This window comes from Caretta caretta, chromosome 13, assembly GCF_965140235.1.
Source record: "Caretta caretta isolate rCarCar2 chromosome 13, rCarCar1.hap1, whole genome shotgun sequence".
Lineage (NCBI taxonomy): Eukaryota > Metazoa > Chordata > Testudines > Cheloniidae > Caretta > Caretta caretta.
The window spans coordinates 6232044-6258557 of NC_134218.1; the positions used below are offsets into that span (position 1 = coordinate 6232044).

General features: G+C 42.2%; 1 protein-coding gene across 17 annotated transcripts in view; it reads left to right on the forward strand.

The window, feature by feature from the left end:
• The window catches only part of KCNQ2 (potassium voltage-gated channel subfamily Q member 2), a 121196-nt gene that overhangs the window by 79468 nt on the left and 15214 nt on the right, over nucleotides 1-26514 (forward strand). For 4 of the 17 annotated variants that reach the window (XM_075118682.1, XM_075118685.1, XM_075118684.1 and 1 more), the window contains 5 exons: nucleotides 5021-5074; nucleotides 13417-13640; nucleotides 14499-14607; nucleotides 17138-17269; nucleotides 20483-20590. In XM_075118682.1, the coding sequence (XP_074974783.1) occupies nucleotides 5021-5074; nucleotides 13417-13640; nucleotides 14499-14607; nucleotides 17138-17269; nucleotides 20483-20590 (627 nt within the window). Of the gene's footprint in view, nucleotides 1-3353; nucleotides 3687-5020; nucleotides 5075-13416; nucleotides 13641-14498; nucleotides 14608-17137; nucleotides 17270-20482; nucleotides 20591-26514 lie in introns of those variants that run through there. The other 13 variants (XM_075118686.1, XM_048819872.2, XM_048819875.2 and 10 more) reach the window with 7 other exon arrangements.

Below are 26514 nucleotides of genomic sequence, written 5' to 3' on the forward strand. Positions count from 1 at the left end.
GCAGATGAGTGTCCAGAGTACATGGGAAAAGGGGACTGTTTTATGCCTCTCTTTCCTCTGCCTGTTTCCAGAATCTGGGAGATGAAATAACAATGTAGACACAATTTTAACACTTCATGTTCTGTTCCCCTGCCACCACACGTCCCATGACTGAGCCCAACCCTGGCTCTGCCTTTCCTTCAGTCCCTGTACCAAAAAACCAAAGCGAGTTCAGCCAGACACTCTCAGAACTCTCCCAGGCCATGGGTTTAGGAGAAATGGAGCATTGCCTACGTCCACTGGCCCTCCATGCCATTCAATCGCTTTGTACATCAACAGCTCCAAACACCTCCCAGCACTCCCCTGCTACCCCTTCTTGCCAAACCCGTTGTGCAATAACTGACTATACTCTTTGGACTCAATCACATAGTCTTTACTCACTAACTTCAGGTGGAGTTTTGCATGAATAAGGAAAGCTTCAAGATTTGGTCCAATATAATTAAAGAGCACGGGCATAATATTTTATGCCTGTTTCAAACCATCACTGCAAGATACAGAGGATGCCACTAGCATGATTGACAGCAGGTACTGGAACTGAGGAATCACCTAAAGTAGGGTACACCTCATGGGATCACAGATCTCCCTGCCTTAGAACTTGCTGAATAATGTATGCGACCAATGTTTTTGCATGCCAACGGTCAACTAGAGCTGCTGGAAAGTTTTAGCTTACACAGATTTTCCAGTGCAAAACGGGAGAGAGGGAAATGCTGATGACAATTTTTGAGACAAATGTTCCTCATTTTCCATCCAGCTCAACCTAGTTAATTGCATGTCAGTATCCCATCGGTTAGTTGTTCTTGGCAGTAATTTCAGGTTGAATTTCGAACTGGATGTTTTTAACCCTCCACCCCACCCAACTTAGTTTATGACCTAAATATGTTAAGAAGGAAATACTGTTGGATCTAAACACTTCATGCGGTTCACTAACATTGTAAATATAACAAGACAGATGTTAGTCTAAGGATGGTGTTCCTGTACTGGATGTAAAGGGCTGCTGCACCTTTCAATCTCAGGGGCTAGAAACAAGTTAACTTTTCCCTGGCACAAAATCCAGTAAAGGATATTTAAGTAGATAAGGTGCCGGCTAAGAGGATTAAGTGCCCAGCTTTACTGTTATTTCCACTTTATCTCCTTCCTGTCACTCATCTGAGCTTTTCTGTGCATGTAGGATCTCCAGAGTGCTCCATCCACAAGCTGCCAAATAAATCTAATCACCAACATCACGTTTTCACAAGTCAGACCTTATTTCCTCCTGCTTTGAGGCCTAACCTTGTGCAGTGAGAAGGAATGTAGCCTCCCGTCCTCCATTCCACTTCAGATATCATCAGCAAGGAAAACAACACAGGGAGTGCCTTCCTGGAAGAGACCAAGCGTGAAATATTGGCCCCAGTACCATTGAGGCCAGTGGAGCCAGGATGTCATCCCAAGAATCTGGCTAATCTGGTATCCTGTCTCTGCCAGTGGCATATTTTGTACGCTTCAGAGGAAAAATTAAACTCCCCAGACTGCACCTAGTTGTGCCATGCGGAAGAATCTCTACTTGGTCTCAGCCAAGGTTCTGTTTAGACCCCGAAGTCTGAGGATTGATAGCCCTTTGTGACTTTATATTAGCCTGTGTAACTGTAACAACAGATGCTGTCCTCAATCGTAGAAGCATTTTTCTTTTCATCTCACTAACATCCTGCAGCAGTAAGCGCCACAGGTTAATACACATGTAAAAATAATATTTTTTTAGTGGTTTTAATTTTTTCCCTTTTAATTGGATCCAGGGCCCTTTTGTTCTTACGTTGGGGGAGAGGGTAAATGGAAGTGGCATGATTCGTCTTTTCTTTCCTATTCATTATTTTCTATAACTTCCTCACTTGACTCCTTTTCAAACTAAGTTTTCTTAGTCCTTATAATATTCCCCTCATGCTTCAAATCATTTTTGTTGCTCTTCTAGGAAAGTGGCTACACAGGAGTACTCAAAGCTGAGGGTGTGCTGTTTACTTTTATAATGGCATTAAAATATTTTCCATATTGTTCTCAATAGCCTCCTTAGCGCAGCCAAACCAATTTCCCCCCAATATTTTGCTAGCGCAATAATCCTTCCTTCCACCCCATTATTCTGACACAGCTGCAGAACTGATGAAGGCATTTTACAAAGATCAGCACACCTTCCCGTGTGAGGGTTGAGATTGCCAACATTCTCAGTGCCCATAAAGAAACTCTTTCTACTCAAATAGATGTCTGGACCCTTTAGGAACAGACCCCAATACGCTTACATTGAGTAGCACTGGAAGGTCTCATAGAAGCCAGAGTATACTCTGGAAGACCATGCCCCTAATTTCACATGCAGTGCCCTTAAACCCACAGGGATTCAACTATTAATTTATTTATTATTTGTATTTTGGTATAGGGGCTCCAATCATGCATCAGAGCCCAGTATGCTCGGGGCTGTACAGAACTGAAAGTCAATGCCCCTTTACACATAATGCAGTTACCCAATTTGGGGTTACCCTATTACTGTATAACACTTTAGTATTTTTTTTTAATTACCAAGGGAGGTAGTTTATTTTGCCTTGGATTTGAATTAGGCATTGCAGCTTGGAGATGGGTTTCGTCTTTGCCATTTTTCTGTTATGTTTTACGCTCAAACTTGTCTGCATTCATCCCGTTACCAAGCACTGTGAAGTTGTATGCTGATCAGCTATTAAGAACCATAAGCTCATTTCTCTGTGACCCGCAGTGCAGGTTGTGATGGACACAAACCATGTTGGTATTTGGCTACATTTTTTTTAACTCCTCATAAAGTCTGCTCTGTTGCAAAGTGCTTTGGGTGCTGTCTGTCCATCTGCATCGCAATCGGCTTATGACAGAGGTGGGGGAGCAGAACTCTTCACGTCCTGATGGCTGACCTATACAGTGCAGCTAGCTATGATCACTCCCTCTAATAAAAGAACACACTTCTCTTGTGTCTCTCTCAAGGTGGAGATGAAAGTATGGCCGGCTGGCTGCCCTGTCTGTTAGCCTCAGGGGAAGCAGAAGGGAGGGGGTGTGACTTTTCTCACTACTCCTACTAAGCAAGGCCTACTATTCAGATAGGGTAATGGGATGTGATTATTCACGTACTAATCAGGCTGAAAATTCAATGTGGCAGGTTGTCTCTGCTTATTTTGTCTTCTGACCAAAGTATTAAGGGGCACATGTATGGCTTAGCTAGGTCTGCGGAGATTTCTATGTGAAATATATGTCCGATGTTCTTTAAAAATGGTTTGTTGAACATCTGTAGGCATCTGTGATGAGATTTATACCCTTCCTTTTGTATTTTTCAGGACAGGATCAGGCAAAATGAAAAAAAAATCAGAGTGCAAAGAAACAGGAGAATTCTAGGGAACTGTAGAGTTAGAAGAAGCAGATTACATGCTCCAGCATGAGTTAGGGTCACCTGGAATTGTGTAAATAAGCCTAGCAACCAGTTTAAAAGGTCATCTTCAAGTTGTAGATTGTGGTTCCCCATCCCACTTCCATTGAAATCAGAGGGAGTTTTACCATTAACTTAAATGGGTGCAGGATTGGGTCCCACTGGAATATATTATTTTAAAAAATATATGTGTGTATATATCTATATATATTATATTATTATTAAAATGATACTGTTATTAAAATGGTGTCAGATATTCATGCTGTGACTGTGTGTAATCTGGGAATAATCAGTTGCCATAATGGGGACTGATTATTTGAAAAGAAGGGACTGCTACTTTCTTTAGAGACTGAAAAAGAGATTAAGAAACCAAGTAACCAATGTGTCTCTCCAAATCTGTGCATGCTGAATATTCTCTGTCTATGATGTTATCTATAGAGCCCAGCTGTATGGCTATCCAGGCCGCTAACCTGTCACTTGGGCTCTATGTGGGTGCAGGCTCTGTCTGCACTAAACTTGTTGCAGAGGCCTTTGGAGTCCTAAAGAAAGAGAGGGTGGATTCCATTTGAACTTGCACTGGCTGCTACAGAGCAGAAAGAATTTTACATATTCCTTCTGTTACTAAACACGAGCCCTTCAGGTTGCCAAGTTCAAATTTAAGAAAACGTGGGGAAAGCCAAATAGGGTTCCCCCCCTTCTGAAATTTAAATATAACTGCAAAGTCGTCTAGTAATACTTGAGCACAGCTGTCTGAAGCATTTTCAGGTTATGTCAGTGGGCTATCCCATAACCTTTTTTGCAAAGAGAAGGCAGCTTTGTGTCAGGGGAACCCTGTCTTGGTGAATGGCTAACAGTATGCGAGTCCCTGAGCACAGAAAAGAGGGTGACTCCGGTCAGATTCATGGGAACTTTATAGATTCATTAACAAGTCCATAACTGCCTCCCCCCCACGCACACTTTTTTAGATCCTAATTTGCAAGTGTTACAAAAAATGGATTTTGTGAATTTTGAAATGCCAAGTCCTTAGCACGGGGGGATTTGCCACGTTCCATTGATGTGGGTTTTTAACACCTAATTTCACATAGCACTGTGGCAAGCAGAGAAGGAGCAAACTATTAAGAACAAAATACTCGAAAGAAGAGAAATAAACCCTTTGAATGGCTTTGGAGGAAACTGTTTTTATCCTAGGACATTAACGTGGGCTCCACATGCTCGGGGAACTGAAAAATCAGCGATTAAATTTATTTACAAGAAATTAAGGAGGGACTGCTTTTTTTCCAAGCAGGTGGTAGGATCTACCTGGTGGACTCATTTTGTTAGTAAAGTCAACAGTTGGTGAAGTAATGCAACCAACTGAGTGCAAAAGGGGTCATTCCTAAGTTACTACAGAGCAATTCCTTTCATGAATCTCACTGCAACAAATAAAACCCTTTTTTTTTCTTAAATGGTCAAATGTTAATATCCCATCACAAACGCAGCCATCAAAAAAGCCTGTCTTTTAAACCTAGAAAGGATCATCAAAGTTTCCTGTTTGGCATTTGCTTCCGGGTCTAATCTTTACTCTCCCCTCATTTCCAGTAAAAGCAAACCATGCAGAGAGTCACTATGTGGATGCTGCTCAGGAAACTCTAGGTACCACGGGAAATGCGTCGCACGGAACTAATCTAAAGCTGCACGGCTCATTCTCTCTCTACCCTGCTACCACCCGTTCTGATCACTTCCCTGCTTAATAGAGGTACTAGATGAGTAAAACAAATTTAAGAGCCTCCTCATGTCCTTCTCTGAAATCAGAGGCTCTCTCGTTTTCCAATAATGCAGCACACAAGAATCAACAGAAGCTGGGGAAATGTGTAATGCTGACACTGGATATGGGCTAGCACGCCAGAGGCTGGTAGCAATGAAGGAGGCCAAGAACTAAGCTTAAACAATGATGGAAAATAGAACATTTTTTAAAAAAAAAAACATTCATCATCTCTCTACCCCACCCTACGCTACAGGGAATCCTCGCACAGTTAATTGTATATTATAAAGCAATACAAATTTAGTAACAGAAAAATCACCAGCTCTCCACCTCCGCTAAACATTGTTCCTTTGGCTCTCTGAATACCTATGAATGGGCCTTTCCTAATCTTGTGGCATTTGGAAGAATGGCTTGCCTATCTAGCACCTCTACTACGCAGCTAGACAAGGACTAATCTTCAACCTATTGTAATCGACATAGGGGATATATTGTCTCTCCTATTGTGGGCATATCTCCTATTTGCATTAAAAGTGATCCTGCATATAGGTCGAGTGGGGAATAAATAGATAGACTTTAGAGTCTGATACAGTGTCTTTTATCAAGTTGACAACATGACTGCTAACCATCTTCAAAGACTTCTCCCAAACTTGTGTTCCTTGACACACTTGTCTGAGGATCATAAGGAATTTCCAGTGTCCTTTTTCTTTTCTTGACATATAAATATGTCCATTATTCTCCTGCTCACATTAGATTCAAGTGCTCCCCTCCCCAGCACTGAATTTACAGGCAGCCAACAAGCGCCTTGTGGTTGAATAATTAATCCCCAGCATTTGCATGCTTGGAATGGTGACAGTGAATTCCCATTTATTTCTTGCATTGAGTGCAGGATCACAAGCACAGGGGCAGCAGGGAGCTGAGTGATGCAGCATGATTGTGACATGGGATTTATGCATGCTCTTTTTGGAATCCATTTTAATCCTCAAGATCACAAGTCTTTGTCTCTTTGTTAGAAAGAAGCTAAAGTAGAGTTTTAAAGAAATCTCTCTGGTTTTCTCAATGAATTATTCCACCCTGTGTATTTTTTTCCTTGATTGCTATTGTTTTTTTTTAATATATGTAAATATATATACCTGCCATGAATGGATAGCTTCTAGTTTATCTTGGAATATTTTTATATACCAGAAGTTCAGAATCAGAGGTAAATCCCATGTCTTAATGGGTGACAAAGAGGAAGGTTCACAGTAACCAATTCTCCATAGTGAGATTCTTCTGTAGCTTAACTAATAGCCAGAATCTTCATATGGTCTCCTGTTGTATGTTCTGACCATGCTATGGCTCCCTTGGAGTTTATATTAGGAACGTCTGACTTCAATATCATTGGCGCATGGTTAGTTACATAGAGATTACTTACATAACTCACAAAAAGTCTGCTTCAAATTAGAGCTGTCATTACTATATTTTTTCATTCAGAACATTTAAATTTTATCTTATCTTATCTTCCATGTTCCCATCTACCAGTGCAGACTTTTCTATCCTTGGAGGTGTATGCTTCTAGCTGGTGAAGGCTCCTCCCTCCTGCACATTGATAGTGCCAGCTGTTTAATTTTAGGGCTCTTTTTGGCACTTATGAATGATATTAATAACACTTCTTTCTTGCTTGTCATTACACAGTACACCTCCTGGAAAACTGGAAGCTCTGATCTTCACTTGTTTGTCTTCTGACATTGGTATCAGTGGCCAAGTGAATTTGTATTACTTCCTAGGGATGGATACTTTCTTATATGCAAAGGCAGTATAAATCACTTAGATTTCTTTAGAAGAAATCTAACTCCTTCCTTCCCACTCGGCTTTTTCTTTTATTTCCCCCTTCTTGACTTCTGCTGGAGGAGGAAAGGAACCAATTCATTAACTAAGGATCCTTCCAAATCTATACAAGATCTCAAGAGGGAGTCTCTAAGCATTGGGGACTTAGAGCCATAAAGGAATCTTGGTCTTTGGTATAGCTAGATCTCTTTTATTATTTGCATCAATCATTGATGCCATATTTTGTTTTGTAGAAGGAGAAGACGTATTTGGAGTCTACCCAGACAGAGTGGAGCAAGAAAGATGTTCTTACCAATCATAGGAGGAAATGATGTGTGGACAAGGGGTGTTTGCAGAACAGTGGGGTAGCATGGGGTCAGGAATGGGGATGGTGGGATGCCTGAAATGGAATGTAGGATGTTTCTATACAGTAGTTTAGGTGATTCTGGTTGAGTAAAGAATAGGTGAGATTTGCTGATGTGCTCTGCAGGCTTAGCACCATTCCAGCAATGTAAAACAGGCACAAAGCTGGCTTAATTGGAAAGAGCAGATGGTGTCAGGACTTTCTAGAAGATTCTCAGTCATGCCATAGTGCGTTCTAGAATGTTCTCCCATAATACTAGTTCTATCTGCTGAAAAAACACAGGGGACAAAAGCTTTGTGCTAGAAACAGCCGAGGCGGAGAACAGCACAAAAGGTCAGCAGTAATTTAAAAATACCTAACCACAGGGTGAAATAGGTTTCCTGCTTCACTACAGGAGCCAGATGCATTTCTGAGGTGTTTCTTCCCTGGCTTCCCTGCTCAGTCCAGTCTCAAGGGCTTAGGTAGCATTGTAGTGACTCTCGGTGGGATTTTAGCTCCTAAGTGCCTAAATCCCTTTTGGAAATTAGATCTAGGCTCCTAAATCAGTGAGGCCTTCTGGCACTGAGCGCAGCAATGCCCAAATACCTTCCAATATTTGGGCCTCGGGCACCAATGCAGCTTGAGCATTTTCAGTTATTTCAAACTCAGCGCGGAAGGTAGGAAGATAGTCACCCCAGTACGAGCACTGCGGCCCACTCAGGTTATAGCAGGGGAAATGGTGGTTTCCCACCACATTGTACTTGGAATTTTTACTCGGTGAGCCCTGCTTTCTCCTCTGTTCCATGGGCTATATTCACCCCTGCTCTAACTCTGTGGAAGCCAGTGGAGATACACCAGGCATGAATTTTTGTCCTCTTTTGAATTCTAAGCCAGCCACGGCAAGCATTGTGTACCCACATTTTCTTTCCTTGATCTTGTCAGCAGTTGGCTTCTACCCGTTATTCACACCAGAAACCTAGTGGTCAACAATGGCTATTATTTCAATCTCAGCAGTTCTGCCTATCTTTAACAAAGTGTTCTGACAAGCCATGAACTCGGCACACACTGTGGTTTGAACAACGGCCCCATTTCCAACAGAACATAATTTTCCTCTCTCTCTCTCTCCCTCTCCTGGATATACTGTTCAGTAGAACATGTATTATTGCCAGCTGAGTTCGCATATAAATGACTATTTAGTCCCGGATGGTATTGGAGAGACAAGGCGGGCGAGCGATCTTTTATTGGACCAACTTCTGTGTCTCTCTCACCAAACAGAAGTTGATCCAATAAAAGATACCACCTCACCCATCCTGTCTCTCTAATATCCTGGGGCCAACATGGCTACAACAACACGGCATATTGGATGGTATTGATCAGTCTGGCTAGTATTTTGTTATATGCAGGCAAAAGGAGAAAATGAAGCAGCTGGAAGAGTGTAATTTCAAATACATGACAAAAACTGTAGGTAGTCATTTTTATTAATCCAAAATTACTGTGAATGCAGGAAATCCTCAAAGAGTAAGGGAATGCAAAAACAGAACATCAGGAGATTGCTAAGGCTATGAAACGAACCCACAAAACCCAGGAGATTTCCAACAAGAAGTTAAACCATCAATATCCATAAGCACATTGTGTGTCAACCAACTGTTCTGTGTTGTGTATGTACACAGAGGGTTAGTTCTTAACCACTTTTCTGGTGACTGCTGTAATCATCACATGCCAGATGGTCCCAATCCAAAGCCCAATGAAGTCAGTGGGAGTCTTTCCATTAACTTCACTGGAATTTGGATTAGGCCCCTAAGTGCGCTAGTCAAGTATGGACTTTCATTTATTGGCATAGATATTTGCTAGGAACCTGCGTTAGAAAGTAAAAGAACATTTCAGTAACAGAGAAAAGGTAAATTATACGTTTCCACCCTTCACTGGATTCAGGTTAAATGCTGAGCAAATTCTCATTTAAGTCTGTGCAGTAATGCTGTAGGGTTCTTTTTTTAATAATAATAAAAAAATGGGTTTGAAACAAATATTAACCAAGAGTGGCTACCTCATTTTGATACAGGAACCGGCCAGACCATCTGATTCTATTAGTATTTCCCATAGATTTTGGTACAGGTTACAAAACCTTGTGATTCGCTTTTTCCTCCCTTGCCCTTAGAACAGGCAGAATTCCCATTCTCCCTCAGTTCATGCAAGAGTCACAGTTACAAGCCTCCTTTCTTGCAGTTGTGTGTGTCAGGATAACCATTCCCTTTCCCCTTCCACTCAGCGCACATACTGTACAACCAAATAATGTCCATCTACCATCTGCGTGGTTGGCATCTAAGTATCACTTCTCTGACACACTGCACCTCTCCTTGCATGACGTTCTGGTTGGATGAGGACATGATCTTAGATTTGCTGAAAGCATTTGCTTTTCTTTTGCATTCTTCCCTCCCCAGCTCCGGCCGCCTCTCACCTGCATTTTCCACTGCAGGGCCTGTGTCTGCATGCGGATTGTAGTCAGCTTTTACACTGAAAAAATTGCATGGCAGAAGGAAAACCTTAATGGATTACCAATGTTGTCTTTATTGTTAATGTTTGTTTGTTTAATACAAAGGAATGTTGGAGGCATTCCAAATGTCGAGAGTTTGAGTACTCAGGGATCAGACCTGAATGGATTTTAAATGTTCCTCAGATTCATGAGTGATATTTTTAATGAGTAAAATATTTCACCTTGTGATGTCCTAATATGAAATTCCTCTCTCTCATGATCTGTAGGAAATTCAGTGTTTTTTGATTTGCCATCCTTAGTTCATGGAAACTTTTGCAACATATTTACTTGGGAAATGGGATTGGAGCCACCAGAATAAGGGCCCAGTTTTATTCAGTGATGGGTAATTAAGTCCCAGGCAGGCTGCGAAGAGCTACAAAAGACTCTCTCAAAACAGGACAACTGGGCAATAAAATGGCAGATGAAATTCAGTGTTGATAAATGCAAAGTAATGCACATTGGGAAACATATAAAATGATGGGGTCTAAATTAGCTGTTACCATTCAAAAAAGAGATCTTGGAGTCATTGTGGATAGTTCTCTGAAAACATCCCCTCAATTTGCAGTGGCAGTCAAAAAATCAAACAGAATGTTGGGAATCATTAAGAAAGGGATAGATAATAAGGCAGAAAATATTCTGTTGCCTCTCTATAAATCCATGGTATGCCCACATCTTGAATGCGGATGTGGTTGCCCCATCTCAAAAAAGATATCTTGGAATTGGAAAAGGTTCAGAAAAGGGCAACAAAAATTATAGGGGTATGGAACAGCTTCCATATGAGGAGAGATTAATAAGACTGGACTTTTCAGCTTGGAAAAGAGGCAACTAAGGGGCGATATGATTGAGGTCTATAAAATCCATGACTGGTGATTTTCCATGGTGTGGAGAAATTAAATAAGGAAGTGTTATTTACTCCTTCTCATAACACCAGAACTAGAGGTCACCAAATGAAATTAATAGGCAGCAGGTTTAAAACAAACAAAAGGAAGTATTTTTTCACACAAAGTGCAGTCAACCTGTGGAACTCCTTACCAGAGGATGTTGTGAAGGCCAAGACCAGGGGTCGGCAACCTTTGGCACTCGGCCCATCAGGGTAAAGCCTCTGGCAGGCCAGGCCAGTTTGTTTATCTGGAGCGTCCGCAGGCACGGAGCCCCGCAGCTCACACTGGCTGTGGTTTGCCGTTCCTGGCCAATGGGAGCTGTGGGAAGCAGTGGCTAGCACGTCCCTTGGTCCACATTGCTTCCTGCAGCTCCCATTGGCCGGGAACGGCGATCCGCGGCCAGTGGGAGCTGCGGGGCTCCATGCCTGCGGACGCTCCAGATAAACAAACTGGCCCGGCCTGTCAGCAGCTTTACCCTGATGGGCCAGGTGCCAAAGGTTGCCGACCCCTGGCCAAGGCTATAACAGGGTTCAAAAAAGAACTGGATAAGTTCATGGAGGATAGGTCCATCAATGGCTATTAGCCAGGATGGTCAGGGATGGGGTCCCTAGCCTCTGTTTGCCAGAAGCTGGGAACGGGCGACAGAGGATGGATCACTTGATGATTCCCTGTTCTGTTCATTCTCTTTGGGGCACCTGGCATTGGCCACTGTTGGAAGACAGGATACTGGGCTAGTTGGGCCTTTGATCCAGTATTGCTGTTCTTATGGATAAACAATCTTTACATGCTGAGTATGCACAATTCTCAAGCAAACTAATTCGGGCATGCAGCAGCACCTCTCAGGATGAAGCGCTAAGAGATAGGGTTGAAGTCTGGATTTTAGCTTTCGGCAGACTTCGTCAGATCAAACATTTAAACAGACCTTGTAGAATAAAGAAATTCGAACTGTACATGAGTAATTGTACATGGAAATGAGCCTTCCAAATGAATAGGCTCCAAGAACACCCTTCATTTAGGACCAGCTTTAAAAAGTAGCCTTATCTGTGCTTCTAATTTATGGCACTTGTGTTTTGCTCTTAGAATTAGAGTTGTAGTTAAGCATTTGGATCAGTCTGTACAATGAGGTTTCACAATATAAAGCGACTGTATAAAAATAGCACAAGGGATCAGCCCCCTGCGTGTCTGGTTCCTTTAATGACAAAACCAAATGCTCACTCCTGGCAGCGTAGCGCAGCGCAGCCGATAAAGCTGTCTCGCATATCCACAGCTATATTGTAACTGCAGAATCTTTATTATTAATGATGAAATAAGAGGCAGCTTAATTTTTAGATCTGAGGTGGCGGCACTGACAGCTAAAAAAAATAAATCTTTGCTACTTTAACTAAGCAAGTTTGACCTAGAAGTCATTCAGATAGGATAGATTCCCACAATACCCTTCTCTCTGATTCACCTTCCTAAGCATAATAAGCTACTTGATTCAGTCAGTTCATGTGCACCTCGGTTGCTGAATTTGTAAGATGTTCCAATGCAGAATTTTAACTGTTATTGTGGTAGAAACCACTTCAAAATTACATCTGAATTTTACTTATTTACATTCATATAAAATATTGGATAAACGAGGAAGTGCTTTGTAGTAGTTATCTATTCTCAATAAATATCTTCTGTTAATAATCAGGTCATATTTGGTAAATATTAGGTCTATGCAAAACTAAAAATATTTTCAGTTTTGTTCCTGGGAATGTTGCAATTATCAATTTTTGCCCCTTTCATAAAGTTTCACAAAATCATTTTTTGCAAGTTTCATGAGAAAATTCATCATCCTCATTTGAAATTTCAGAATTCAGAAATTTGAAAATAGAGAGGTTTGGCTCCACTGTTTATCAGTGGGAATCATCTTTACTTCAAAAACAGGATGGTTTTCGAGCAAAAACCAGAATATTTTGCAATAAAATTGGATCATTTAAAAGAAATTGCAATTAAATGCAAACGTCTCAGATTTTGAAGTGTTCCAATTTTGCTGCAAATATTTGAGCAGCCCTAGTAAATATGCAAGCGCTTTTTAACCTCAAATCCTTATTAGGATTTTAATTCACAACTGTGTAGTTAACATTCATTACACGTATAGAAAAAAGATTTTTATTTTAACCTGAAGATAGAAAATGGGTTGAGAACTTTTTCAGTCGGTAGAAAGATGGTGGGAGCGGTAGGGGAAAAGGAACAGGTGACTGGCCTGAAAAGACATAAATAGCTTTTTAATTTTACTTTGAAACATTTTTGGTAAACTTTTGTTAATATTTTGAAAATATATTGAAAAAGGATTTTTGAGGGAAACTGTGGAAAAAAGCATCATAACTCTTGATAGGAACTAATAAATTATTTAAGGAATCATCAGCATCATTGTTTCATGCCATTCTGTTCAGCTTGCCCTCTAATAATAGGAGGGGTTTCTGTTTAAACTTCCATTATTTTTTCCCAATTAACAACCCCTCACATTTCATTCATGATGATGGAAACCATTCTGAAATGCTCTAAAAAAATGAAAACTGGACACATCTCACTGCTGCTTTGTAATGCCGTGGCTTTCTAAGGACTGAAGGGGAAGGGACGTTCGGTTTCCAGAGTGACTCCTCCTGCTGTCTCCTTTTTGTCTTTGTTTCAATTTGTTTCCATGAATAGTCAGAAGGTCAGTTTGAAAGACCGTGTCTTCTCCAGTCCCCGAGGTTCTGGAACTAAAGGGAAAAGCTCTCCACAGGCTCAGAGCCTCCGGAGATCCCCCAGCGCTGATCAGAGCATTGAAGATAGCCCGAGCAAGGTGCCCAAAAGCTGGAGCTTCGGAGACCGGAGCCGAGCCCGGCAAGCATTCCGGATCAAGGGAGCTGCGTCTCGACAGAACTCTGAAGGTGAGAGCTTCTGAGGGCAGCCATTTTGCCTTGTCACCATGGACTGCCATCCTCTTGGTTTCCTCCCAAGCTAAGTGGGGTCAGGCCGGGTCAGCGCTTGGATGGAAGATCTGCATGGTGCAACCACAACAGGAATTTTGCTTGCAGGAGTGAATCCTGCAGATAGTCAGTAAGGACATCTCCATTGCTTGGTACAGTATAAGGCAATCAGCTTCACATAGGAAATATTGGGGGTTTGATCCTTAAATTATTTACCTTCTGATTTACATATTTAGGCTTCTCAGACTAATTTGATCAAGAATTGTTTTTGGATATTCTGTGCATATCTCTTTGTCTCCAACCATCTATGTGCCACCACAAAGGGGATCAGATACCGATTACCCAGTAGCAAGGGAAGTTGGAGAATCTATACCCAGTGATTCTTACTCATTCTATGCCTTAAAGATTTTAATAATAGGCAGTTCATTTAAACAGGATCCTTCCTGGCCCAGCTGGTTTGGAGGAGGTGAAGGGGATTTGAACCGTCTAGACTTACTGAACTGTTTCATTCTCTCCCTTATTAGCACATAAGGTATGGTTTTATTTACATGAGGATGCTGGGGTGGGAGCAAAAAAAAAGAGAGCTTCATTCAGTTATATGATGCCCTTAAAGACAGATAGGGACTAAAACTAGTGGTATCAGATGTCATCTTAGCCTAGCTCAGAGGGAGAGAAAGCTTTTGTTAAGATGCAAAGGTAACATGCCATTTATGTCTTCCATGTGCTCTCTTCTGGGAGTCTGACGCTCCCATTCCTCCTGCTGCAAGGGCTCTCTAATTAGCTGTGAATTCTCTTTTTCTTTCTTTTTTTTAAAACCAGAAGCAAGTCTCCCTGGAGAAGACATTCCGGATGATAACAAAAGCTGCAACTGCGAGTTTGTGACGGAAGATTTAACGCCAGGACTTAAAGTCAGCATCAGGGCAGTGTGGTAAGAAAGGAAAAGGAGGAGGGGGATGAAGGAAGATGGAGAGACCTCCTTACATGGTGAAATGTTAAAGGAAAATAAATAATAAGGGTATTTGTAAACCAAGCAGCATTGAATAACGCACATATCCCATCGCTGCTGGCTGGATCCCCCCCAGGTGCTCTGTTTTCCTTTGTATAAAGCTAAGTGGGGAAAAACAGTTTTTGCTTGGAGGAGGAGTAAAGGGAGAAATGGGAAAACGCTCTAAAAGTAAAGGAGTACTTGTGGCACCTTAGAGACTAACCAATTTATTTGAGCATAAGCTTTCGTGAGCTACAGCTCACTTCATTGGATGCATACATCCAAACCATATCGCTCACTTCGTGGTTAAATGCTGACATTTACAAAACCAGATGGAGAGAAGACACACAAGGCTGACGGACCCGAAGGATACTGGGGCTAGGATGTCCTTTTTTTTGCTGCCAGAAGTATTGACACAAAATCCCTACCTAAATCCCCACTTCTTCCCCACTCACATTGGTGGGTCCAGCTGGCCTGCCCCTCTCTACAAGCCACACACTTTGGATTTGGATCCAAGACTGAACGTCCCAAAAATCTGGCAGTGTCTAGCACTGGTATTCCTGCTCCGTACAGAGCTGGAGGATTCAGATGCAGCTCTGGATCCAGAGCCAAACTTAGTGTTTGGGGCATGGGTGCTAGAACCGGTGTTCATCTCCACTCCTCTCCTGTGTTGTTCAGTCAAGATGCCTGTCCAGTGACCTAAGCCCTAGCAAATAGAATTGCCACCTAGAGGATCCAGGTCTTATTCTTAGACCCAGCCTCCTCCTGTTGGAAGGCTTGTGGGAGTAGCTTTAGACCAGCGCCTTGGGGGCACCTCAAGAGTGGCAAGGCTAAAGAAGTGAAAACATTGGAATTCACCCACCATATTGCAAATGGGCCACTGTAACAAATCCATAGGTGCACAGATATAGACATACGAGTCATCATCTACAACACACACATGCCGATCTGGGGAGGGGACGCAGGCCCTTGGGCGTCAAAACCATGGACTCCTCTGACTCGCCCTAAATGATCATCTCTATTAGCTGTAGTATTAACAATATTAAGATGTATAGCCTCTAGTCCTCTGGCACCTAGAGATCAGTGGGGTGTGCATGCACACTCAGACAAGATCACCCAGTATAATACATGCCCTCCCGCTCAGGAAGTTTTTTCTGAGCCACGGGGAACCACTGGAGCTCATGTCCTAACCATCTGGCACCCTTTGTCACTGTATCATGTCATTACGGGAGGCTTCCATCAGAGGCTGAGGAAAGCAATCCTGGTCAGCAGGGGATAGCCATTCCCTTCCTTTCCCAGAGGCCCCTGCCACTCCCACTCCACCCAGGCCCAGGTTGCTCTATTATTTTCAGCCATTTATTGATAGAAACCTAGTAGCTGTCTGTCCCACTCCTCTCCATTGTCTTAAAGGAGGAGCCATTTTCCCTAAGAATTTTCTGGGAGGGTCTGAAAAATCAGTCTTTCCTCAGAAAATGGCTAAACGGAAGCAGAGAGAGAGAAGCACAGGGCTCGTTGTTAGGAGAGAAATGTCCTGTGGCTAAGGGGTGGCCTGTTATTCTTATTCGGCTCCTAGCTGAGATCCAGACAGTATTCAGATAATGGGAACCCCCACCTAACATGCACCATCCAAATACCAAGGGCTTTACCCCTCTGTACTGCTTGGATTATGGGTGGGCCCATTGCTTTGTTGGGGAGTTGTGCTTCAATCCTCAGGGAGGCAGGGATTTATAGATGCAGTTTCCGCCCCCTCAGTAAATGCGTTGCTGCCCAGCATGCAGATCAAAGCAGGAAAAAATACACACCCACCAGAGAATATTTTCCAACGATTAACTTTTTTTTTGGCTGGATCTATGCTTCCTGCTGGCATCAGCGTGAAATGCACAAGGAGGATATTAAAGAGCCTAAGAAAATGCTGCCCTTTCCCCATCCTAGATGCCTTAACGCACAGATAGCAATTACAGCTTTGAGGCATTGGGGATTGCCGTTTGCACACCTCTGGGCCGGGGGATGGGGGGTTGTTAACTGCCACTACCCTCCCCAGGGCTTCTGCCAAGGGGAGCAGCTTTGAATTGCTGTGGGACTCCACAGAAGGCCACCTAGGAGAGGCACTGAATCAGCACCTTCAAACCCTATCCCGTGGTCAGCTGGGTTGGTCCAGTCTGCCCCCAAGATCTCCAGTGGGGCAAGCTGGGGGTTGTGGATGCTGTGCATTACTGAGGCTCCTCCCCTACCTGGAAGACTTTCCGCCAAGCTGGCTAGTGAGATCAGCAGCCCCGAAAGCGTATGGAGCCCTACATTTTGAGCCTTGGTTCTCTCTGCTTTATCTAAAGTAGCCTCAGATGGTGTTAGCTTTTCAAATGTCTTGTTCCACTCTGGTTCCCAGGTCGCTCTCTGCAGCATGGGCATGCCTATCACTCTACAGTACATGGCTCCAGCATGAGGAATCGCATTTTTTCCTTTCTCTCTCCCCTAGCATCATGAAATTTCTTGTTTCCAAACGGAAGTTCAAGGAGAGCCTTCGGCCTTACGATGTGATGGATGTCATCGAGCAGTATTCAGCCGGTCACTTGGATATGCTCTCCCGGATTAAAAATCTCCAGTCCAGGCAAGAGACTCCACTGTTGGTTGTGATTGCACCCCAGGGGTGGGTGGTAGGAGTGAGAGGGTCAAGATAAAGTCCCTTTTTTTTAAAACACCCACATCTTATTTTTCTTTCTAAGAAAAAGCCTAATGGAAAACAATGGATTTCTGAATAACTCCTGGTTGCGAGTTGGCCACAAGGGGTGAATTTTTAGCACAGAGTGGCTGGAGGGCAGATTAGTTTTACAGTTCCCATTATTTCCATTGGGAATAAGGGCAAGTAAGTGTCCAGTCTAGGGGAGGGAGCTGGGCATTCTGGGTAAGGGTGCTAGACAGGCTCCGGAAACAGCCTCAGGCTCTGTTATGAAACAGAAGCAAACCCGGTTCCATCTCTTTGTGCCCATAAAGCCGTGTTACCTCCCATGCCATGGCACCACCAGAGAATCCTTACTGAAGGATCCTTCTCTTCCCTCCACCCCATCCCACTCCACACACACAAGTTGGTTGTTCACATTTCACCCTCCCACAGAGAGTATGTTAAGAGCCTCCCTCCCTGTGGCACAGCATGTGGTCAAAGAGCAGAGCAGGGTGTATGTAAATCTTTCAGAAACATTTTGGGACATATGTCTCAGTGCTTTGCTGTTGGATACTTACGATTTGACATCGCCATTCGGGGGCTGGGTGGCATATCGGGTGTCCTTACCAGTGGCAAAATAAAATAAAGGAGCTACTTTGAAAGTACCATTTTTGGCCCTCTTGTTAAGAATAAAGGAGCTATTAGAAAAATGGCCCCAGTATGAGAGACTTTTGTAAATATTTGACATCTTTTGCCCTAGGAAGTGGGAGGAATCTGAACTCTGTTTGGATTGGGTGGGAGTGAGGGAAGAATATCTTAAAAATATGGGAGTTTCACCTATCAGCCTGGCTGGGTAGCCTCAGCGGAACAGGAACTAAACTACATCGGCTGTATAACTATCCGTGGGTAGTGAGTTGGTTTTATAGGCGAGGGAGTGCATAAAGGGGATTTAACACAGGACAGGATCGAGCTCCTTGTGTTTAAACAGTATGGAAGAGGAAGCATTAGGAAGAGTATAAAAGGAGGGAGAGAGAGAGAGAGAGAGAGAGAGAGAGAGAGAGAGATACTTTAAACTCCACCCTTCCTTTCCAACGCCCAAATTATTTTACCTCAGAAAAAGTTTGAATTCAAACCTATGAGCCGTGGATGAGAGACAAGCCATTGACGGTAAGAACAGTACCCTCTCTCCTTACAAATAACCCTCAATCGTGTCAATTAAGAAAATCTGCCCTTTGCGGCCTACAACATGTAGATACATGTAACTCAAGGCATGTCTTTGCACCTTAAATTACTTTCAGTCAAAGTGAATGTCACTTATATGCCTAACTCACTGCTTGTGCCTGTGTGTCAGGCAGAGGCAACCAAGTAATGTCATATAAATATTTGCCTCTGCAAACTTGTAAATGCAAAATGGGTGTTCAAGTGGACATGACTCTCTAGCCTAAAAGGGTCTTTCTCCAAGCCCCATTGAAGCCAATGGAAATTTTTCCATTGACTTCACAAGGAGTTAGATTGGGTCCTTTGCACGGATAAGGCATATGACAGGAAACAGTGAACATTGTCTTTGGCTCTTTAATTTCAAAATCTAAATGATGGAGCCACGATTGGAGATAAATCAATGCCTGTTACCTCATATTCCCCATAAAAGTACTTGTGTTTCCAGAATACTGTGTGTTACCTATATTCCCAGTTAATTCTGGATTTGTCATGTCATTGTGAGAGTTGTTCAAAGAGCAGGACTGAGCTTTCTGTCACAAACCCACTGTGTCAAGCAAAGCACTTAAGCCCAGGTTTAGCTGTAAGAGTATGAAATCACTTGAGTAAAATCTCTCCTTTTGAGATTTCCAGCTGAGGTGTGCACAGTAAAGTAGTCTGTCTCGGTTAGGGAAGATCTAGATGGGCACCCGTACTTTTTGGGGTCTTCAGCTGAACCTTGTCCCCGGTAAGGTTCTCCAGTCCTGCCTGCATTTTTCTTGTTCTGAGATTATGTGTTCCAAAGAGAAAGTTGTTTGGCTGGTTGATTTTTGGGTGGAACCGGGAGTGGCTGTTCTGAAAGAGAAGGCCAAATGCTCCTCTCGGATCCATCTGTGCAGTGGAATGCAGTAATCATTGGGGTAGGTTGTGATGTAGACTATACTTCCGTCTATCCTGGGAAGGAAGGAAGGAAGGAAGGAGTAAAACTATCTCCTAGAGCCCCAGGTAGGCTACCTAGACCTTCATCTCATGCACGCAGGACATTGTTCTCTCACTTACTCCCCCGTCCCCAGAACAGGTTGGTGGAGAATGAGCAGGGTATGGATGGGGAAGAGGACAAGATTTGTGTGCGCCCCACAACTTGCTGATCAGCACAGTGGAGCTGGTACAGAGGGGAGGGAAGTGGGGCAATGCAATTTGCTGCTGGTGTAGAGCAATGAAGGACCAAGGCAATACGTTCTCTCTCTAAGAGAGAGAGAGAGAGAGTTTGTGATGATCAGCATTTGTGATGATCTTTATTGTTAGCTCTCTGTGGCCAGTGTTTTGCTGGGTTAAAGCTTTATTCAGGCAAACTTGTGGGAGTGTTCACGTGCACTTTTCTCTTGAATCATTCATAACTCTCTGTCACTGCTCTTGTGACATGTCTGTAATTGGTTCTTTTTGGTATTCTGTCCCTGGCTTACATCCCTTTCCAACATCTTTCCAACCATGGATGCATTTCATTCACTGAGTGTACAATTCCACAGTGTACCTCATTTACACCTTGCTGAGGATGTTTTATCTATCATTGTAATAGAAATGAGAATATATATTGTCTTATATCTGACATTTCCAATGGGACATTGCCACATATATGCAAATATATTCCAGTGTGTACAGTATGTTGCCTATTATATGCAGAGTGACTCCCATTTTAAGCAGCAGTGACGTTCTTTTGATGCCCAGTTCCGTGAATCTTATGTTTGGCCAGATAAGATTTGGCATTAACCATGAACGATCAGGCAATATAATGCTGCATTCTGTTTCGAGCGGAATATATTTTCCAATTTTCTCTCTCTCTCTCTCTGTCTTTTATTTTTAATTTTTTTAGTTGTTCTTTATGTTTCTGCAACTTTCCGACCAAGTTCTTTCTACGTGTTGCTTCATTATGCATTTTGCTGGTGTCTTTTTTCTTATTTACTTTGCCAGGATAGATATGATTGTGGGTCCCCCGCCCCCTTCAACTCCCCGGCATAAGAAGTATTCAACCAAAGGACCCATGCTCTCTTCCAAAGAGTCACCCCAATACTCTCCTAGGTTAGGATTCACCAAAATGCCGCTTTCTCTGGATTTTTCATTTGCTTAATGTCAAACCCCTTTCATGCCAGGTATATGACGGCATGCATCACTTAATAAGGCAGCTCGCTGACACATTTACCTCAAAATCGCTTGGATTTACTTTTGGCGATGGCTTTTCACACTAAGGCAAGTCTAAGGCAAAAAAATTATACAACCATTGATTTCTCCTGTGAGCATATTTCAGTCATCCTCAACTAGTTGTTTGGGATGGCCAAATCATCATTTGTTATGATATTGCAGCCAATATAAAAGACTACAAAAATATCTTCAAGAGCAACAAGATTTGTTATTTTCATCTAGAAGAAGAGGTAAGATTAACTACAGAATGGAAAACTTCTCACTCTGTGTGTGTAGACAAGCAGGTGCAAATATACGCTTGCATCTACCCACCTATATTCATTGAAATGAACATATTCCTTGTTTTTTTTCCAGTGGGCAACATTTGAATCAAACGCGTTTCATATTTATAGGGAAGGAAATGAATAAATGCACAGAACCATTTTCACCCCGGTCCAACTCTATTGACCAGAGTAAATGTATAGCATCACTAAAAATGTCACATACGCTGGGCCGAGTGTTCAAAAGAATCCTTAATTTTGTGTGCAGAAATAAATGCTGTGTCAAATCCTCGCCTCATTTAAATCAATGGGAATTTTACCATTGACATTGCTGTGGATTCACTCTGGGTAAAATATTCAGAAGCACCAAGTTATTCTGAAAATTTTACTCCTGCATGTCTTATCAGTGAAATAAACAACAGTGTGTTCTCAGTTATATGCACATCAGCTGGAGGGAGGTCTCGCCTACGTGTCTGTGAGCTTTCACTGCACAACTGTGTTGCAAGCGCAAACACGAGTAGTTAACCCAACGAGATCATTCAAAGTAACTACTCAGATTTACACTCACAGATGAACAGTGGGTTCAAAAATGGGGACAAGCATTTTGACCAAAATATTCCCCATTTATCTAGAGCATCACACCTGAACGCATATGTATATATTTGGTAGAAAGTCATATTAGGTGCACAGGTAGAAGGTGATTTCAAACATAACTATGTTATTCCTTCAAAATATTTTTCCAAATATGCTTGCCCTCACTTAGAACTAAGTACATAGATTCATGACAGATCTGTAGTTTTCCATATAAGCTGTTTTGAGTTATCTGTGCCTGAGAAACATGTGTGAATTTTTTTTTTCAAACCTATTTATTCACACCCTGTTAACTCGAAGATGGAAAAAAACCCAGTTGGATTGCACCTTGTAGAAACCTCCCACTTTGAACTTAGGTCGAGCTTGAAAAATTTCAACCCAAAAGGTAACAGTTGTTTCTGAAAGTTCAGGACCTGAAAACAGGTTTTAAACATGAAATTGTTTCCTCAGCCATAACAATATTTTGAAATGCGCTTTAAAAAATGGGCAGATTGTATATAGTTGTAGCTACATATTATGTACAATGTACAAAACATCTTGGCTAGAGTGGAGATTTATACACTAAAATTACTACCTTGCAGATTGAAAAAATGACCAGCAATGGGAAAGGATGCCCCAAATGCCAAACTGAGGGTATTTATATTATCACTCATTCAACCCAAGGCATAATATTATCTCCCATATGTTAAAAATTCTATTTTGTATTAGTCTAATACTGCTCCTTCACAAGCATATAACTCCCACAATCGAAAACAGCATGTTTGTATGCATAACACTATTATAACCCCTTGGGAAATATTTTTTTTTTATAACTTGCTTCCATTTTTAGCTTTCAGGGAACTTTGACCCTCCCTCAGTTGACTGCAGAGCTAAAATTAAGTCACTGTTTGGGGTGACTTTTTTCCCTGCTATATAAATAATTCCTGACCCTTAGCACCAGAAAATAATCCCATTCTTACCTGCAGTATTATTGGGCTTTAACCTCTGGGGCTCCTAGGGGTATTTTGTATTTATTGCCCCATTTTCATTTAATTTTCCCAATTGTTTTTGTTTACTAGGGTGCAGGCAGCAGAGGAGCCCCAAAATGGACCCTAGGACCAAGAGTTCAATGCTGAAGGGTACTGAGCACTCTGCCCCCAATCCAGCATAACTCTTAAACACATGAAGAAAAGGAGTACTTGTGGCACCTTAGAGACTAACCAATTTATTTGAGCATAAACTTTTGTGAGCTACAGCTCACTTCATCGGATGCATACTGTGGAAAGTGTAGAAGATCTTTTTATATATACACAAAGCGTGAAAAAATACCTCCTTCCACCCCACTCTCCTGCTGCTAATAGCTTATCTAAAGTCTAAAGTGATCACTTTCCGAGAGTGATGACTTTAGATAAGCTATTAGCAGCAGGAGAGTGGGGTGGGAGGAGGTATTTTTTCATGCTTTGTGTGTATATAAAAAGATCTTCTACACTTTCCACAGTATGCATCCGATGAAGTGAGCTGTAGCTCACAAAAGTTTATGCTCAAATAAATTGGTTAGTCTCTAAGGTGCCACAAGTACTCCTTTTCTTTTTGCGAATACAGACTAACACGGCTGTTACTCTGAAACCTGTCTTAAACACATGCTTAACTTTGACATGAATAGCCCCATTTATGTGGATGGAGACTGCTCAGATGCTTAAAGTTAAGCGCCTGCTTGAGTGCTTTGATGGATCAGGGCCAGAGTTTTCAGCACCCTGTAGGATTCAAGCCCCCAAATCCAGACATTCTTATTCAGGCAAAACTACAGCAAACATTATAGCTGAGTAAGAGCTCCCAGATTTGGCCCTAAATGGGTGATAAGATAATCATCCCAGCTCTGAGGTGGTTTTGCCCTAAATATGCTACAACAGCAGAGCTACCCTGCATTGAGCTTCTTCTGTTTTACATCACATGTCCTCATTTCAGCCAATTGATGGCCAGACAATTTAAAAAAACATGAAATAAAATAAAAATCACCTGTTGGTGAGCTAGAAGAACAATGGTGCCAAACAATTGGAAGTCACATGAACCCTCTCAACCAATTGGATTGTATTTGGCAGCCCAAAGGTGTGTAAGGTCACATGCTGCCTTCAGATACATGTACATAGCTTACAGTGAAGACAACGGACTGCTAATGTATAGCTGATGGCAGAATGTAGCCTATAGCGTATAGCACATATTGTATGCTCATGAACTTTGAATGCTCAGCTGATTCAAGATACAATCACTTTAAAGTCCAGGCAGCCCCAGCTATGTTTTTGAACAGCATAGATATGAGTAGTTGGTATTATTAGATTAAATATGTCTCGTACAAATACTATTAATCAATCAGAAGAGAAGTAGCCAGTCATGTGACATGGATGAAGGGGGTTTGGTGTCTGTGCCTGGGTTATGTAAAAAAAAAAAAAAAGAAACTGAATAAATATTTCCAGACTTTTCATTTTTTCCTCATTTGAGCCGTTTGACCTTTGATGTCTGCTTCTGGCCGGAGGGTGGCATTCAACACACCTCTTTGCATGAACTGTAAGCATGAAGCATGAGAAAAACTGCACCATGGCTGATGCAAGAATTTTACATTTTTCTGTATCATTCAAAAGAAGGAAAGATATTATTTAAAATTTAATAATAAATAATATAATAATAATCAATAAAGCTTTTTCAAACTAAAGGTGCAGCAGAACCAGGCAAATGTCGTAGGTGATATAGTAGGTCACATACCATCAGCAATCTTTTGATCCTCTTTCGTCACAAATCTAAAGCAAGGGACAGATTTTTCAAAGGCTGATGCCTAAGACGAATCCCCAGGAATTTGTGAGTGCACCCACTTGGGACCAGATAGTGTCTTTATGGCACAAGCTATTTTCCTGGGGCTATTGTAAAGGCACACTGCTCCAGGGGGACTCCCAGCAAACAATGTGCAACTTAGGGAAGGCCTGAGGCCTCCTCAATTCTCCCCCAGTATCAGTGACAGTGCTCACCCTGCACCACCCTTTAGGAAAGTGTGACATGTTCTCGACCTGCTTTGCTCCTCTTTTTGCCCTGTGTGGGGTGGCTAGTGCCCCAGGGATGCTGGCAAGGGAGCCTTTTCTTCACTCACATGAACACAGGGATGCAGTTGTGCCTGATTCCTGCACAGGGATGTAAGAGGGGGAAAGGGGCCCCCTTAAGTGCATGCACACACCCACGCTCACACTCACACACACAAGGCCTTTTGCTTGCAAACCCAGCATTTGCCCAGACAGCTGGATTGCTAGGTACATCATTACCTGACTTAGGTGCTGAAATGCTCATTTGCTGGAAGTGGGGCACACAAAAGCTTGGCACACAAGGCTTTGGGGCACAACTCTGGCACCTGCCTTTGAAGCGCTGGCTTTAAGAATTGATGCCTTTGATTTCATTTTATGGCCACATGCTTAAAAGAAGACCAAGTGTGCTGGTTTATCATTGAAACTTTATGGACACTATGGGGTTGAACTGAAAAAAAAAAACAGTACAAAATGATGAAAAAGGGGCTTAGTGGTACTGCAAGTGAAGGGATTTTCAACAATGCCTTAAGCACTGGGGACTAACTCCCACTGAAAGTCAGTGGGAATTGGCTGCCTAATTTCCTTATATGCCCCTTTAGAAATCCTATCCTAACACTAACTTCCATTGCTAGAAATCTGGGTGAGAAAGCATTACACAGAAATTACTATGGTCAGTCTCAGTTACATTCCAGTGAAAACACCATGCAATGGGAGAGTTAACAATCTGTGCCCTGCAAGAGCCTAAGTCTAGACCAGTAAAGGGTGCTGTAGGCCAAGGATGTACATGTAGGCAAAGGTGTATTTGGGAAATTTGCACAGTAGCCAGCCTGCAAAATACCTGTTGATAACCAATGCTGAAAGTCTCTGATGGCCATTAGTAACCAAATTCACCAAATGCAGCCAAACAATGTTTCTAAAATGGAAACGAAACACAAGGGCTATAAAATAATTCTCTATTTTCCCTTTCGTCAGCAATGTTCAGCTGTAAGGGCCACTTTTTTTTTAAAAAAAAAAAAGCTGAGGCTCACTTGTATGCACAAACAATGCACATACAAAAATACCACTGGGGAGGACAAATATTTGTGCCCACCAGCTGGGAAGTGGTGCATTCATTTGCTTGTGTGTTAAGCCAGTTTTTGTAAGCTGGTGTAGGCAACTGCTGGTTTTGGAGAAAGTTGCAGGAAGGCACCCATTGCTCAGGCTTTCCACTCCCTCCCTCCTTTGAATAGTTGGATCACTAAGTCACTTGCCTCAAAGTCAATAGGAGTCTTACATTGTCATCTGTGAATTCTGGAGCAAGGTTATAAGAGCAAAAGAGTATTTCTAGGGTCGGCGCATGCTCTGAGGCACCCCAGTGGGGCTGCCTTAATTTCCTCCATACTACAAATTGTTCTCTCTTGTTTCCTTAGTTGGCAGTTATTACTGAAGGACATTTTGGTTTTGGTTTCAAATAGAATACTAAAGCTCTTCCAGTACAATGACTACAGCAGGATGTTACACTAGGACAAGAAAGCAACTTCTTTCCTTGGCCTCTCCAAATAATCAGGATTGATTAGACTTTTGGCTTCTTTAAACACATGCCCCTACCATTGTTTTACTGGATCTACATGTTTAAATATGCAGGAAAGGAGATCAGAGTATGACTTTACTACACCATGGCCTCTGATTCCAAATCAAGATAGCCCCAGTTTTCCTGTTAAATGTCTCTTTGCTTACAAGGTTACAACATTTTTGTAGGATTTTACCATGTAGATAATTACATGCTTCTGCTGACCACTTGGTAGTCTTCATGAATGTAAACAATGTGCACTTTGCATACGACACAGAAATAAGGCATGTATGTTACTTACCCTTGTAATTATAGCACATGGTACTCACCATGTAAGTAAATGGTCAAACATTACTTTGT